Source organism: Giraffa tippelskirchi, chromosome 3, assembly GCF_054371585.1.
Source record: "Giraffa tippelskirchi isolate mGirTip1 chromosome 3, T2T-mGirTip1v1.2.pri, whole genome shotgun sequence".
NCBI lineage: Eukaryota > Metazoa > Chordata > Mammalia > Artiodactyla > Giraffidae > Giraffa > Giraffa tippelskirchi.
The window spans coordinates 12,439,865-12,455,261 of NC_137277.1; the positions used below are offsets into that span (position 1 = coordinate 12,439,865).

General features: G+C 49.5%; 1 protein-coding gene across 1 annotated transcript in view; it reads right to left on the reverse strand.

Annotated features, from left to right (window-relative positions):
* The window catches only part of WNT9B (Wnt family member 9B), a 49,086-nt gene that overhangs the window by 11,447 nt on the left and 22,242 nt on the right, over positions 1-15,397 (reverse strand). The window contains exons 3-5 of the mRNA XM_081582976.1: positions 13,155-13,285; positions 12,797-12,958; positions 12,396-12,563 (exon numbers count right to left, since the gene is read on the reverse strand). Of these exons, the coding sequence (XP_081439102.1) occupies positions 12,396-12,563; positions 12,797-12,958; positions 13,155-13,285 (461 nt within the window). The remainder of the gene's footprint in view (positions 1-12,395; positions 12,564-12,796; positions 12,959-13,154; positions 13,286-15,397) is intronic.

Sequence of the window (15,397 nt, forward strand, 5' to 3'; positions counted from 1 at the left end):
TGCCTCACCTGTGACATGCAGACCTCACAGGACCTTTCACATGGTTGTTGTGAAGACTGGGCTTCCCTGGTGGCTCAGACAGTAAAGAATCCACCTGCAATGCAGGAGATCCAGGTTCCATACCTGTGTCAGGAAGAGCCACTGGAGGAGGGCATGGCTACCCACTCCGGTACTCTTGCCTGGAGAATCCCATGGACAGAGGAGCCTGGCAGGCTACAGTCCATGGGGTCACAAAGTGTCAGATAGGACTGAGCAACTAAGCATATTATGAAGATTAAATGAATTAACATCTGTAAAGCTCTTAGAACAGTGCCTGGCACACAGTAAGCTCCAGGTTATTGGAGCTTACAAGAAGTGTCATTCTTCTTCTTTCTGAAAAAAAAATTATGTGTTTGGCTGTTCTGGGTCTTAGTTGCAGCACACAGGATCTTCAACCTTTGTTGTGGCACGCGGGATCTAGTTCCCTGACCAGGGATTAAACCCGCCCCCCCTGCATTGGGAGCTCCAAGTCTCAGCCACTGACCACCAGGGAAGTCCCATAAGTGTTATTCTTAAGCATCTGCTATGTCCCAGGTGCTGTGCTGGGTGCTGGGACACGCTCTCACAACCTCAAGATTGTGAGGGACCCTGGCTGGACCCAGAAGCACTGCAGACTCTCTCCAGACCCCAAGGGGTAGGGGAAGGAGAAGGCTTTGAACCAGCCCAGCTACTGGGGGAACCATCAGTAGCTGCTCAGGGACCAGATCAGATCTCCTAACACCATCAGGGTAAAAGCCTGACCTCAGCCAGGCTCCTCCTACCTGTAGTGGGAGGCCTGGGGCGGGGAGGGGCAGGAGGAAGCTCTCAGGAGCTCGCTGGAGAAGGCAGCGCAGAGGGAGAGCATTTCCCATCACTGGGGGTGCCTGGCTCTGTTCTTCCAACCCCCACCCCCATCCTTGTTTCTGCTTGAGAGGGTCCGATGGTTCCAGAGGAGGCCACCCCCAGGATGTGGGTGAGTGAGCAGGTAGGTGGCACAGGACAAGACTGGCGGTTCCCAGGGCGCTGGGTAAGGCCAACCTGTCTGGACCCTTAGCTGGAGGGACTAGGAGGTGTGCCTGGCACCCGGGCCTGTGCCAACTGCAGGCAGTTACCTGGGAGCCAGGAAAGCCTTGCCTTGCCTGGAGCATTGGCCTTGGCCCTGCAAAACCCTATTAGATCCTCCTGATAACAGGTTTCCGCTGCAGGGCCATTTGCATGGTAAGTGGGCCTTTTGTGCTTTCATCTCAAATATCTCAGCCCACCTCTCCTGCCCTCACTAAGCCCCTCTAAACACACACACACACACACACACACACACACTCCCCACCCTAACCCGCGCTCTCCACTCCCCACCTCTTCCCAGAAGGGGAGAGTTAGTGAGGGCAGTGTCTGGCCCAGGAAGAGGGCACACAGCTCCAGGCAGTCCTTTTTCAGAGCAGTGGGGGGGGGGGGACGACCCTCAACACCCCTGGCTCCTCTCTCCTCCCATCATCTGAGGGGCCCCAAGGTCTATGCTCCTGAGAAGCACCTCCCTCCCTCCATCCTTCACATTCCTCTCTCCTTGACAAGACTCACTGTCACCTCATACCTCCTCCAAGAAGATGTCCTTAGTGAGCAGCCTTAATGGCAAATTTGGCAGGTACCGTTTCCCACCTTTATTCCAAGTCCTTCTCCCCACTCCTTTCACTCACTCATTTATTTAAATTTCAATATTGAGCGTCAGCTTCAGGCCAAAGAAAACCAAAAGCCACCAGACTGCTCACTACATCCCTGTCTGGGTCCCAGCCTTCCTTCCCTCCCCAGCTCTCTGCCTCAGAACCTCGAGGACTGAATCAGTACACCTCCCCCCGCCCCACCCTGGAGCCCACCCCAGAGCCTCGTCCCCCAGCCCACTCCTGGCTCAGAGAGAAAAGAGCCTGGCCCAGCTGTGGGCTTTGTCTCTCCAACAACCGCTCCACTTCCTGTTTTCCAGGGGCTGCCTGCGGAGGATGGCATCATGGACTATGTACTCAGGAGCTAAGTGGGCAGCAAGCAGCCCGCCCAACCAGCTTGCTTTGCATCTCAACAATCTCGGGTATTTAAAGCGTGGCTGGTGCAACATCTGTGGAGGAAATGCTTCCCGCTTCCTCCTCCTGTCTCCCTCCCACTCCACTCAGGCTCGGGCTGGAAATGAGGAGGGGGTCTTTGTCCCTGGCATGTACTGTACAGATCAGGTGGCATGGTGGCTATGGAGGGGTGGCCTCCCCACCCCCCACAAGTCTGGGGTGATAAACATCTCCCCCAGTTCCCTGGCCGTGTCCAAATGTACATCATTTGAATCAGTACATTCTAGGACTGGGGAAAGCCTTCAGGATCACCCAGTCCAGAAGTTTTGTCCTAATGCCTCCTGGAAGCTACCCCAGAACCTTCTGAGGGCAGGCAGGAGGGCCAGAAGTTTGCCAAGTAGGCAGGTCTCTGTTTTGACTTCTCTGGTGCCTTGGAGGTTCATCTAAGGGTTTTTTTTGTCTCAGATGACTCTGAGTTAATGGCAGGCCTGGGTCTGCACCCCGGTTCTCCTGATTGCTTCTATCAAGACTGATGGTTTCTGCTTTCCATTTTAATGTAATCTTTCAGGGAAACAGAATCAGCCATCATCATAGTAAATGCCCAGGGTGATAGGAACACAAGATGGGTAGGATTGAAGGAATGGAAGCCTGGTCAGGTCTCCTCCTTGGGCCCCCTGGGCAGTCAAAGGGAGAGAAGGATCCTGGTCTAAAACTGAGTTTCTTTTCAGCCAAGAGTCAGAAATAAAGCTTAGAGAAGTGGGCTGCCAATTCATACTAAAGTGTGAGAATCTGATATAATAAGGCTAATGCCTCAGAATGCACTTTGCTAGACAAGGGAAGCTGAAAGGAGAGAGTCTGGGATCATGAAGAGAAGAGAGAAAGGGGAACCCTGGGGTGAGGAAGGGTAGGGGAAGGGAAAGAGGGGCTGGAAGGCTTAAGATAAACTCTCTCAACTTCTTGGGTTCACAGGCCCAGCCCTGAGCCAGCGGAGGAGTATTAATAGTTTGGAGGACACAGTGTGCCAACTGCAGAGGAAAGCAAGTAGTCGTTGAGGCTGTATCATCATGGGGCAAGTTACACCCCCACCAGCTCTGCCCCAACCATGGGACTCGGCTCATGGGCTGGGTGACTTGTGCCAAGTTTTTTTAACCCTGGTAAGCTGACCAACTAACCAGCTTGGAAGGCTCTTGGGTGGTCACCCTCCTCAATGAGGACAGGCAGGCTCAGGTGGGGCTGTGGGCCCTGAGGGCTTGGCCCCTGGTGAATGCCCCATGTGCGACCACCTGTGATGAGGACAATTCCATTGTTTGCAGATGCTCCAGGAGGAGATGTCCCAGGCTGCAGGTGCCATGCAGCTTCCATTCCTCTGCTGGGAGGACCCAGGGATGGCCCACGCCCCTCCACACCCCTCCCCTCTAAAGATGGCAAGAACTTCCACCTCGTCAAGAAACCCCTCCCTGAATAGGCCTGGTGAGGGCCAGAGTGGTCAGGACAGCCCCGGGGGATGGATGGAGTTATAAGGGGCTTCCTTGGGAAGAGAGCAGTCTTCCAGAGCAGGACCAGAGCAAGTTCCCACCTTGGACTGTCCTGGATGCAGAGCCAACCAGGGCTGTAGCAAAGGGCCCCTCCTCTCAGGCCAGGCTCTTCCTTGTCCTTCTGCCTTGGCTAAAGTAATCCAACCTCCATGCCTTTCTTCATGATATAACCACTACCTAGGTTGCCTTTCCCAGTCCAAAAAGCCCTCATGGATCCCCAGGACTCTTATAACCACAGCCTGTTTCAACACTTGACTCAAAAATGCAGGGAATGGGAAAGGTGATCCTGAGGCCTCATCCAGCTCTAGGCTAAGATGCTTGTCTGCCTCTTCCAGAAGTCCCCTTACTTGCCAGCCCCATCCCACTCTAACCATCCAATTTCTCTGACTTCTCCCAGTTTTTTGGGATTATAGCACCATTAGTTCTGCATGGTTCACACTTTTTTTTCCTTCTTCCTCAGGGCTGTAGAGAAAGTCTCTCCAAGTAGCCTGTAACCCCCTTGGCAGAGGTCCTGGTTTCTCATCCCTGGACCTTCCCCAGCCCAACACCTGCTGACTGCATACATCCCTCAGATGTTAATGACAAGCAGAAAGTACAGGTCCAGGCTCTTCCTCAGCTTCTTCCCAGCACTCCAGGCCCAAATCACTGGCCTCCCTGCTGTCTCAGTCCCAGGCTGCAGGGGTCACCCAGTGACCCCCAATCCCACCACCAAATCTTCCCAAGCTCAAGCCCTGCTCTGAAAGGGCATGGCCCCGGAAGGGCGTGGCTCCGGATGGGCGTGGCTCCAGGAGGGCGGGGCTCTGAAGGAGCTGGCCTCTGGCTACACCCTCCCCTGCCATCAGACTGGGATCTGGAGTGCGCTCTCACCAGTATCAGATCTCTGGGCAGTCTGGCCTCAGTCAGTCAGACCCTGACTCCTCCGGCCAGCTCAGCCCCTATGAGGACAGGGAGAACCAGGCTACTTCCCTCTGAACCTGTTTCTGGGGACAAGCTGTGCTTGGTCAGCCAGAGCCTCTTTTGATATGCAGTGAGAACTTGGCCCAGGTCTTTCTTTAAAACTCAACGTGCACCTCCTCTCATGATGATGTTCTGGAAGTTTACTGCAGGTTCACAGAATTTCTCCCATGATTCAGGACTCCAGAAAGCTCGGACAACTACAGTTTTTTTTTGTATGGTTCTGGTGAACTCATGTGGCCGCAAGACTTGACCTAAACCAAAGTGAGAATACTTATGGTCTTTATCTCAATGCGTAGATGTTTTTCTGCAAAAATAATCCTGTCTGATTACTGGGTGCTGCCCTCCACCTTGCTAAGGATGTTATGTGATACATGGTATACATATTATCTTTAATATAAAAATAATATAATACACATCTGGCCTCAAAGGGATGGTCACTATGGGGAAAGCGGAACTTCTCTGCTCTTACCCTTAAACTAGACTCTTTGGAATTTTCAGGACTGACTGAATATGGTGGTTTGATTTTCTCTTGGCTCTTTGAAAGTCTCCCAGTCAGAGAGTCTGGGCCTGAAATGTCTGGCCCCCACCCCAGCTCATCTCTGCTGCCTCCAGGATTCCCACGGAAGGTCAGGTGTGGCTGACTTTCAGAGTCTGATGGGGTCTCGCCGCTTTGCTTCCTGTTCTGGTCCAGACAGAGGACAGGTCATGGCCAGGCAGCATGTGCTGAGAGGGCCATGCAGAAATAGCCAACAGACAGGGCAGAGGGGGAGGTTTAGGGGGCAAGGAAGGGTCAGCAGAAAGGAAAGGGGACTGCCTACCCTGACCCCTACTATGGACCAGGAGGCAATGCTAAGGATTGTGGGGGGAGCTGACCAACAATGGAGTCCCAAGACTTCTGCTTAAAGGGTGCTATGTTTGAATCTGAGACATGAGCACATGAAAAATTAGGTAACATACCTAGAGTTGAAGACATGTAGTGCCAAAGATACCATGACATATGCCAAGTGAAAGAGGCTACAGAGTGGAGGACTCAGAGGGTCAGAGCTGCCCAGGTCTCAGCTTGGCATCAGCAGGAGAGAGGGACGAAGAAGTTAGCTCTAGATTCTAACAGACTAGAATTCAAGTCTAGGTGCTGTCAGTCAGTAGCTCTGTGACTTTGGGCAAGGCACTTGGCCTGTCTGAGCTTTTCCCCCCATTCACCTCTAAATGAAGAGAATTCCACCATCACCTACCTCCTGGGATGTCATTTGGTTAAATGAGATTATGCACATAAAGAGCATAGGAAGGATTCAAATTATACGATGACTGGGATGAAAGAGGAAGAGAGGAAGCAACAAATGTCAAAAAGATGCTCCTCCACGTGGGCTTCTCTAAGACAGACCACTAGATTTCTTGGACTCCATATATGAGGATAGCATTTCAGCACTTTTATATACACAAAACCCTCATAACAACCCTATGAGGTAAGGATTAGCCATTTTATAGATGGGAAAACTGAGGTCAGAGCAGCTAACTGACTTGCCCTGGCTCACCGTTAATAAGTGGTTGGCGGGAGGATTTGCACTCTATCCGTGTGACTCCAAGTCTAGTGCTCATTACACTATAGCAGGGCCTTGGGCTGTGTCCCATCCTGCTGAGGCTGATACCAAAGTGAGGGTAACCCTTACAGCACCTGGCCCACCTCCTCCTGAGCCCAACTTCTACCTGAGCACACAAGCCTATAGGCACCGGGACCTCTCTTCCTTAGGAGTCTCCAGCCCAGGAGTCCCTCCCCACCCCTTTCCTGTTTCTCTCCATCAGCCTCAGAAACTTTACCACCATCCATGGAGGAGGCTGGTTTGACCTCAACTCTAAAGCCCAGCTTCTCAAGGGTTAGAGTTGAGCTTGTCTCTAGTCTAAATTCCTTTCCCAAATTCAGTGATTCTTATCAGTGATGTTTGGCTTGCAATCTACCACCCTAAAGCAGTAAAATTTCTTCCTTTCTTCTCTCTACCCTGTTTTTCTTAGGACCCAGTCAATTCCTAGCACTGTTCCAAAAAAATCCAAATACATAAAAAACTTAGGAATCATTTCTTAAATGTTTGTAAGACCTGTACACTGAAAATTACAAAACATTGCTGAAAGAAATTTTAAAAGCCCCCCTAAGAGAGATATGGCCAGTTTATAAACCAATAGATTCAATATTGTCAGAAGGCAAATTGACTTATAGATTCAGTGCAATCCCAAGCAAAATCCTAGCAGGCCTTCCTACAGATATCAATAAGTCGATACCAGAATATATGTGGAAACATAAAGGATCTAGAATGGCCAAAACAATCTTGAAAAAGAAGGACAGAATGTATAGTACTTGGTTTCAAGACTTACCACACAGCTACAGTAATCAAGACGGTGGTACTGGCCGAAAGATAAGCTTTGTTGTTGTTGTTGTTCAGTTGCAAAGTCATGTCTGACTCTTTGCAACCCCATCCATGGACTGGAGCAGGCCAGGCTTCCCTGTCCTCCACTATCTCCTGGAGTTTGCTCAAGTTCATGTCCATAAGCTTACCGAATAGAATAGAGAGTCCAGAAATAAGCCCTCATATATTGGGTCAATTGATTTGCAGTAAAAATGACGATAAAGAAAGGATCATCTTTTTGACAAATGGTGCTGTAACGAGTTGATATCTACGTGGAAAACAGTAAACTTAAATTCTTACCTCACACCATCCATATAAGTTAACCCCCCAAAAATCATAGACCTAAGTGTAAGTGCTAAAACTGTGAAGTTTCTAGAAGAAAACATAGGACAAAATCTTTGCAACCTCTAATGGACAGAAATTTCTTGAATGAGAGAAACAAAAAGCACAAACCATACAAGAAAAAGTTCAAAAATTGTACTTCATCACAATTAAAAACTTCTGTTCTGGGATTTCCCTGGTGGTCCAGTGGTTAAAACCCTGTGCTCCCAATGTAGGGGGCACAGGTTCAGCCACTAGTCAGGGAAGATCCCACATGCTGCATGGTGTGGCCAAAAAATAAGTAAATAAAATTCCTCTGTCTAGAAAGAGTTTTTAAAAAAACTTTGTTCTTTGCAAGGTAACAATAGGAAAAATGAAGAGGCAAGCTACAGACAGGGATAAAATATTGCCAATAATTTCTGATAAAGGACTTAAATCCAAAATATGTAAAGAACTCTTACAACTCAATAATAAGAAGACAATTCAATGAAAAAGATATTCAAATGACAAATGTACACATAAAAGAATGTTCAGCACAGTATTCATCAGTGGAAAAATGCAAATTAAAATCTCAATGAGACACTAATACATACCCACCAAAATGGCCAAAATTAAGACTGACAGCAGAAAAGAATATGGAGCAACTAAAACTCTCATAGATTACTGTGTGAAGTGGTACAAACACTTTGGAATACTATTCAACCATTTCTTATAAAGTTAAACATATATATACCATATGATCCAGAAATCCAGTCCTAGATACATATCCAAGAGAAATAAAAACATCTGTCCACTAAAAGGGATGTACGTGAATGTTTGTTTGGAAAAGCCCCAAACTGGAAACAACCCAAATGTCCATCAACTGGTGAATGAATAAACAAATTGTGGTACATCCAAACAATAGGATACTACTCAGCAAGAAAAAAAGGAAAGTGCTGCTGATACATGCCACCATGCGGATAATCTCAAAAACATTATTTTGCACAAAAGAATTCAGATTCAAAAGGCTATATACCCTATGATTCCATTTATATGAAATTCTACAATGGGCAAAACTATCTCAAGTGACAGAAAGCAGGGAAGTGGTGACCTGGGGCCGGTGGGGGAGTGTTGACTGCAAACGAACACGAGGAGTCCTTTGAGATGATGGTGCAGTTCCGTATAGTAATTGAGGTGGTGCTTACACGGAGGCATACATTCATTAAAACCCAAATCATTCACTTAGAATGTATGCATTTCATTGTGTGTGATGTTGGTTTTGAAAAAAAATTAAGGTTGTATCTTGCTTCTTCACAATGATGACACCTCTACAACCCAAGAAGATAATGAGAATACCAGGAGCCACCAAGAGTGAGCCTATACTGAGCACTTAGTACGTGCCAGGCACCCTGTCAGGCCCTTTCATTCATTGTCTCAAGCCTCACACCTTTAAGCCTTTAGGATGGGAATTATCATCACCCAAAGCTCAGAAAGGTGAAGACATGTGCCTGAGGTCACACAGCTGGCAAGAGGCAAAGGTCAGTGATCAGTGTTAGTTGCTCAGTCATGTCTGACTCTTTTTCACCCCATGGACTATAGCCCCCCAGGCTCCTCTGTTCATAGGATTCTCCAGGCAAGAATACTGGAGTGGGTTGCCATTCCCTTCTCCAAGGGATCTTCCTGAGCCAGGAATCGAACCCAGGTCTCCTGCACTGTAGGCGGATTCTTTACCATCTGAGCTACTACTTAAGATTGCGCTTTCCTAAACCTATCTATACTATCCTTAGACAGGAAAGAAACACAAACAGTGCGGAGGCCACACATATCCAAAGCACCAGCAGAGTCAACTACAGTTTTAACAATTGCATCCACATTAACTATTTCTGGGCACAAAATTCATGACTTAAAGACTGAATTAGATGACAAGGCTTATCGTATTCTCAGCTCACCACATAATACAGTGAGTATTTATTTATAAAACACCACAGAAGTTAATATTTTCAGAATTCCCAAGCCAACTGAGCCAAAACATGAACTCTTGAGCAATCCTAGACTTCCAAGCCAGAGCCGTCTGGTTAGGGAACCTTAGGCCCTCCAGATGCTAAAGACCTTGGAGGCAAGTGACTTGACCATGAACAGCACAGAGAGTGGTCCGAGTTAGGACAAACCTTTCTACCTCCCATCCCACTGTCATCATGCCATCTATGGGAGCCTACCTGATACCTGAGCAGAGTTCATAGCATCCTATCTCACTGTTGAGGACAGAGGAGAATGTTGGGGCCCCACCCAACCCACAACAGCCAAGAGTGTCTAACAGAGTTAACCAAGTAGGAGAGGGGGGCAACCCTCTAGCCACTTCACCTTCCGCAGCTCCTTGGCAGCTGTGGCTCTCCTGGATGACCACATGGTATTAGCTCTAGTAGCTAATGCTCTCTGTCAGACGAAGAGCCCAGACTGGCAGCGGGACATGATTTCTATGCTGCTCTCCCACTAGCTTGCTGTGTGACACAGAGTGAGTCATTGAAACTTTCTCACCCTCTGTTTCCTTTTGAAAACTATTTACATCCATCCTGTATATCTCAAGAATGGGTCTGAGGATCAGATGACAGAGGGGCTGAATAAGATTATTTGTAAACTGTAATACTAATGATACTAATACTATCAGCATCACCAGAATTAGGTGCTAGACTCATGCAAAAACACCAGAAGCAGTTGCTGGATCACTGACTTGGGGATGATGGTCCCTTCATCTGAAAAATAGGAATAATACATGACCTGCTTGAAGCAGGGAGTTAGGCCAGAGAAACTTTGGGGTCACTTCCAACTCTTAAGTCTGATTCTATGATTTAAAAAACCCCAAGAAGATTGGCCTTACCTGTTCTCCTGATGTTTCAATTTTATTTTATCAGGATGACAAAACACTTGATCTTATAGTCAGAAATGAGATTTCAAATGCAGATAATCTGGAGAAGGGAGAAGCACCTCTTATTCTTACTACAGTGTGAATGACTGATACAGATTCCTTCCAGAGAGCAAATTCAAATAGTAGGATGGAAAACCTGGCCTGACTGAGTCATAACAGGGCTTCCTTGGGGAGAATTTAGGCTCATTCCTGTCCGTTCTCTCAGACCAAACACATAACAGCACGAAGCCCCAGTTTTATCTTAATCTCTGAGAATGTGTCCTCCTCCCCAGACTGGGGTGATGGTGGCTTGAGTGCATTCTGCCAGCTGTGTCCAGTGGAGCTCACAACTTGGAAGAGGGGCTCACATTCATATGATCCATCTCAGCCCCAATTCATGCTCGATCTATGATTTCCCTTTTCATTTCCAAGACTGCCCTGTTGCTTACAGCCCTCAAATTCTAACCCTGGGCACTGCCACAAACTCCTTTCCCTTCCAACCACACCAGCCTGGGTGGTCTCAGCTTCCTAGAGCCCCTCTCCTCCCATCTCACCTGGCCCTTGCCCCATCTTCAACACTTGAGCCCAAGCAAACAAAAGGATTGTGAAAATGAGCTTATATCCAAGAGGCTGCAGGTATCATTTGTCCACCACTCCACTCCATTCCAGCTCAGAAACCCCTGTCAGAGCTGAAATATCAAGACACTCTACCTCATCTCCTTAATAATTAGTAGCATTAGTTGTGCATTTACTATATGCTATACCCTGTTCAGGCTTCCCTGGTGGCAAAGGAATCTGCCTGCAACACAGGAGACCCTGGGTCAGGGTCTAAACAACCACAAAGACCTTGTTCTAAGTGCTTTATGTGTACTAACACACGATTTACTGTTGTTTAGTCGCTAAGTTGTGTCTTACTGCTTTGTGACTCTATGGACTATGACCCACCAGGCTCCTCTGTCCATGGATTTCTCAAGCAAGAATACTGGAGTGGGTTGCCACTATCTTCTCCAGGGGATCAGATGGATTCTTTACTACTGAGCCCCCAGGGAAGCCCCACTCACATGATACTCATATGAAATAAGCACTATTCTCCTCATTTTACAGATAAGAAACTGAGGTACAGAGAGGTTAAGTGATTTAGCCAAACTCACGCAGTTAGCAAGTAGATGGATTGGGGATTGAACCCACAGACTGTGCCTGACCATTTTATCCTGCCTGCTGAGGCAGCAACAGTGCCTTTCCAAGCCTGAAATCATTGGGAAACAACATGAATGTACAGTGCTCTTGACAGAGAGCAGATAGAGGAGCTCAGTCACACCAAGTTCAGCCCCTTCTTTGTACAAAAGAGGACACTGAGGCCAGAGACTAAGCGGTCTTCCCAGCAAGCTGAGCCCAGAGCCCTAGGGTCTGGGCTGACATCACTCCCACCCTACCCCCTATATATTTCAAGAGAGGCTATTGCCCACAGCCAAGGCATGTTTTAACCAGGGGTCATGACCTGGAAATTAGCCCACAGCCCTATTCCTGTGCGGGACCTCTCAGACCTTCTCTGACCCTTATTTGCTCCTCCCTGCCAGGTCCATAAGAGAAGTCTCTGGCAGGTCACTTGCTTGGTGGTTTATGTTTTTTGGGTTTTGCTGGCTTGCTTGCTTTTGCCTTTGCTTGGGTCAGACTGTAAGCCTCACCTTGATTTGGGTGAGGATCACAAAAAGTGCCATGATTTAAAGAAACACACTGTATATATTTAGAGCAGGCTTTGAGGGGAGGTCAGGAAAGTCCCTTCACACCCACGACCCCAACTCCTATACCAAGTCCCTGCAATTCAGGTTCAGAGAAGGAGGGTCAGTTACCCTGTAACTTGCTCTCCAAACACTGCCCGGTCCCACCCTTTCTCTTCCCAGATGTCACCCTCAACTTGGAGCTTCCTTTTCCAATCCTGTACACCATCTCCCCCTTACTCTCTTCGTCATTCTCCTGAGAATTCACCCGACGCCAGGTCTGAGATTTGGTTGGGTTTCCCCCACAGACGGTTCCTTGCTACTCTCCCCACGGTCCGACGAAGGTTCCTCCATCCCTTTTGGATCAGCGCGATCCCCTCCCCCGACCTCGGTAACAACCCACTCCACCCATCCAGCCAGCCCTCCGGGTCTCAGCTCCGCAGGTCTAAGGCAGAAGGTGTGAAGGGAGCCCCAGGCAAGGATTGGTGGCTGGACAGAGCCCAGGATGGGGACGGACAGGGCACAAGTGAGGATCGGAGAGGACGTCCGAGCGTGGGAGGGACTCCTTGGACGGGCAGGGGCAGGGCGCGCCGGGGCGCACAGGCACCAGGTCCGAGACGCCTGCAGAGTCCCGGAGCTTGAGCCGGGATCCGAGACCAGGCTTAGTGGGCGGGATGAGGTCTCCGACAGGACTGGGTGAGAAAAGCGGAGGTGAAGGGGACCAGAGTTCGGACGCTGGAAGGTGCGATCCGGGCCCAGTCCGGGAAGCCAGAGGAGTTCTGGGCACTAACTCCCAACCCCGAGATGGGGTTGGGTACTAAGGTCTGAGTTCGAGATCCCGCTGGGGCCAGCGGAAGGGAAAAGTTGGTCTTGCTGCAGCGGGAGGAGGGGGAGGCAGGCGGGCCGGGGCGCGGCGGGCACTGACCCGAAGTAGGCGGCGGCGGCGGCGGCGGCGGGCAGCGCCAGCAGGCAGAGCGCGGCCAGGGCCAGCGCGGGCGGGGGGCGCATGATGCCGGCGGCGCGGAGCCCAGTCGCATCTCCTCGCGCCGCGCAGCGCTCGCAGCGCCGCCACCAGCCGCCCGCGGGGCTTTAAACCCAAGCGGGGCGGAGCGGGGAGTGGGGGAGGGAGCGGCGCTGGAGGCACCCACCCCCCGAGCGGCGAGCCCCCCGCCTCATTGGCCCTGCCGACTTTCCCCGCCCCTCTGAGGGTGGGGCCACCTCTCCAGGTCCGCCCCCGCCCCGCCTCCCGGCCCCCTGCCCACCCTCCCCAGGTGAGCGCTCACCTGATGTAGTGCGGGTCGGGGGACTGGGCGGCTGAAGGCCCCGGGGATTGGAGAGGCAAGGATGGGGGTACGATGCGGGGACCAGGGAGCTTTTGCCTCTCCGGGCGGGGTGGAGGTACCCGCAGGATACCCTCCCCCAAGGAACAAGGGGTCTGGGGGTAAAAGGAGAGAGGCGCCTGGAGCCTGGGAAGTCGTGTCTCATCCACTCTCCAGCCGGGTCGGTGCGGGTCCCTCTGGCCCAGCTCCGTGACACTGAAGGAGGGCCGGCTGTGGACACAGGAAAAATGCTAAGGGTGTCCTCGGACGGGGGTTCCCATGGTCAGCGTGGAAGCGGGGTGAGGGAGCCCAGTTTCTAAACTAGAGACTGTCGGGGAGGAGGCCTCACTGAGCATTAGTTGATGTTCATGGAACAAAAATCCAGGTTCTCTGGTCAGTGGGGCAGGCAGAGCCTGGGACGGGGTGAGGAAGGAACTTACTTTCCAAAGTGCATAGACCCCAGAACTTCTGTCAGACAGAATGAATATGTTCAGTTTTGGGCCATATAGCTCTGCCTTGCTTATTCTTTTTTTTTTTTTTAAGTCTAATCCCAATTCCTGCAGTGAAAATGCAGTGACCAAGGCAATAGGTGGCTCTCAGCTGGGAGGGAGACACACAACAAATCACCCCGTCAATGTTTAATATGTTTTTGAGAGTATTGAATACTGGGTCAAATCGAGCAAAACAAAACATAACTCACACTGAATGTCAAGATCTGAATGTAAAGTTTCCAAAAAATCAACCATGTATGCAGAACATCAGGTGACAGCGACCTTGGCTTTGTGGACACAAAGGCGCTGGGAAACTGGGGGAAGATGGGAGCTGCCATATTAACAGAGGAAGCCCCAGCAATAGTGAGCCTCTCTGAGCTCAGTTTTCCTGTCCAATAAGGGCAGCGGTTAACCAACAATCTTTAACAACTTTGCCAGCGATATCACATCTTACGGTTCTGTGTATTGAGGCATATAGTCCAGTGTGGTGGGCAGAGACCTGAATTCAAATCATGGAAATTATAAACCTCAGATATGAAATGGGGACGATAATAAATAGCTCGCAGGATTTTTGTGCAAATAAGAGTGATGCCATGGGAATTCCCTGAAGGCCCAGTGATTAGGATTTCCCACTTTGACTGCCAAGAGCACAGCTTCAATCCCTGGTGGGGGAACTAAGATTCTGCAAGCAGCGTGGCGTGGCCAAAAAAGCAAAATTTAAAAAATGATGCCAAATGCCTAACAGAGACTAAACTGGCGCTCAAATCAGGGGTTGTTAAAACTGCAGACAGGGGTGTGCTGCTTTGCCGGGTGGGTGGGAATTGGGCTAATAGCATTTACCAATTCCCTGCTGCAAATATTGCCACCGTGGGTGATTTCAAGTTACTGATGTGGCATCACCCTTGATCTAAGGAGTTAGGAAGAGATTTGCTCAGGTGGTTCTGCAAACCAGTTGGAATTGGCTCCAGCATACCACTGGTAAGACCTTGAACCAGGATCAACGAAGCTCAAGCTGGACCAGTGTGAGTCAGAGAGGAAGAAGGACCCCCACCAGGCCCCAACCACCCCAGTGGGCACCTGAATTCAGGCAGATGAGGAGGGAGCTGTCCCAGCTGCCCCTCCAGTCCTTATGCCCATGGGCCCCCGCCATATATACACAAGCACAAACAAGCATGCGTGTGCCTGGAGCAAGGGCAGGGTGAGGCATAGTCTGCCAAAGTGACACATTTTCAATGTTTCAGGAAAGTTTACCTGTTGACGGTTAAGGCTGTAAGGCAGGGAAATTGGAGAAAACACTAAAGATTCACCAAGGACATCAGTGACTGGATGCTGAGATACACATGGAAATATCCAGAAAGAAGTTCTCTCTTTTTTTTTTAAGACTTTTTATTGAAGTATAGTTAATTTACAATGTTGTATTAATTTCTACTGTAGAGCAAAGTAATTCAGTTCTAGATACATGTACATTCTTTTTTATATTCTTTCCATGATGGTTTATCACAGGATACTGAATATAGTTCCCTGTACTATACGTGCATGCTAAGTCACTTCAGTCGTGTCTGATTCTTTGCAATCCTATGGACTGTAGACTGCCAGGCTCCTCTGTCTATGAGATTCTCCAGGCAAAAATATTGGAGTGGGAGTGGGTTACCATTTCCTTCTCCAAGGGATCTTCCCAATTCAGGGATCAAAACCGAGTCTCCTGTCTCCTGCATT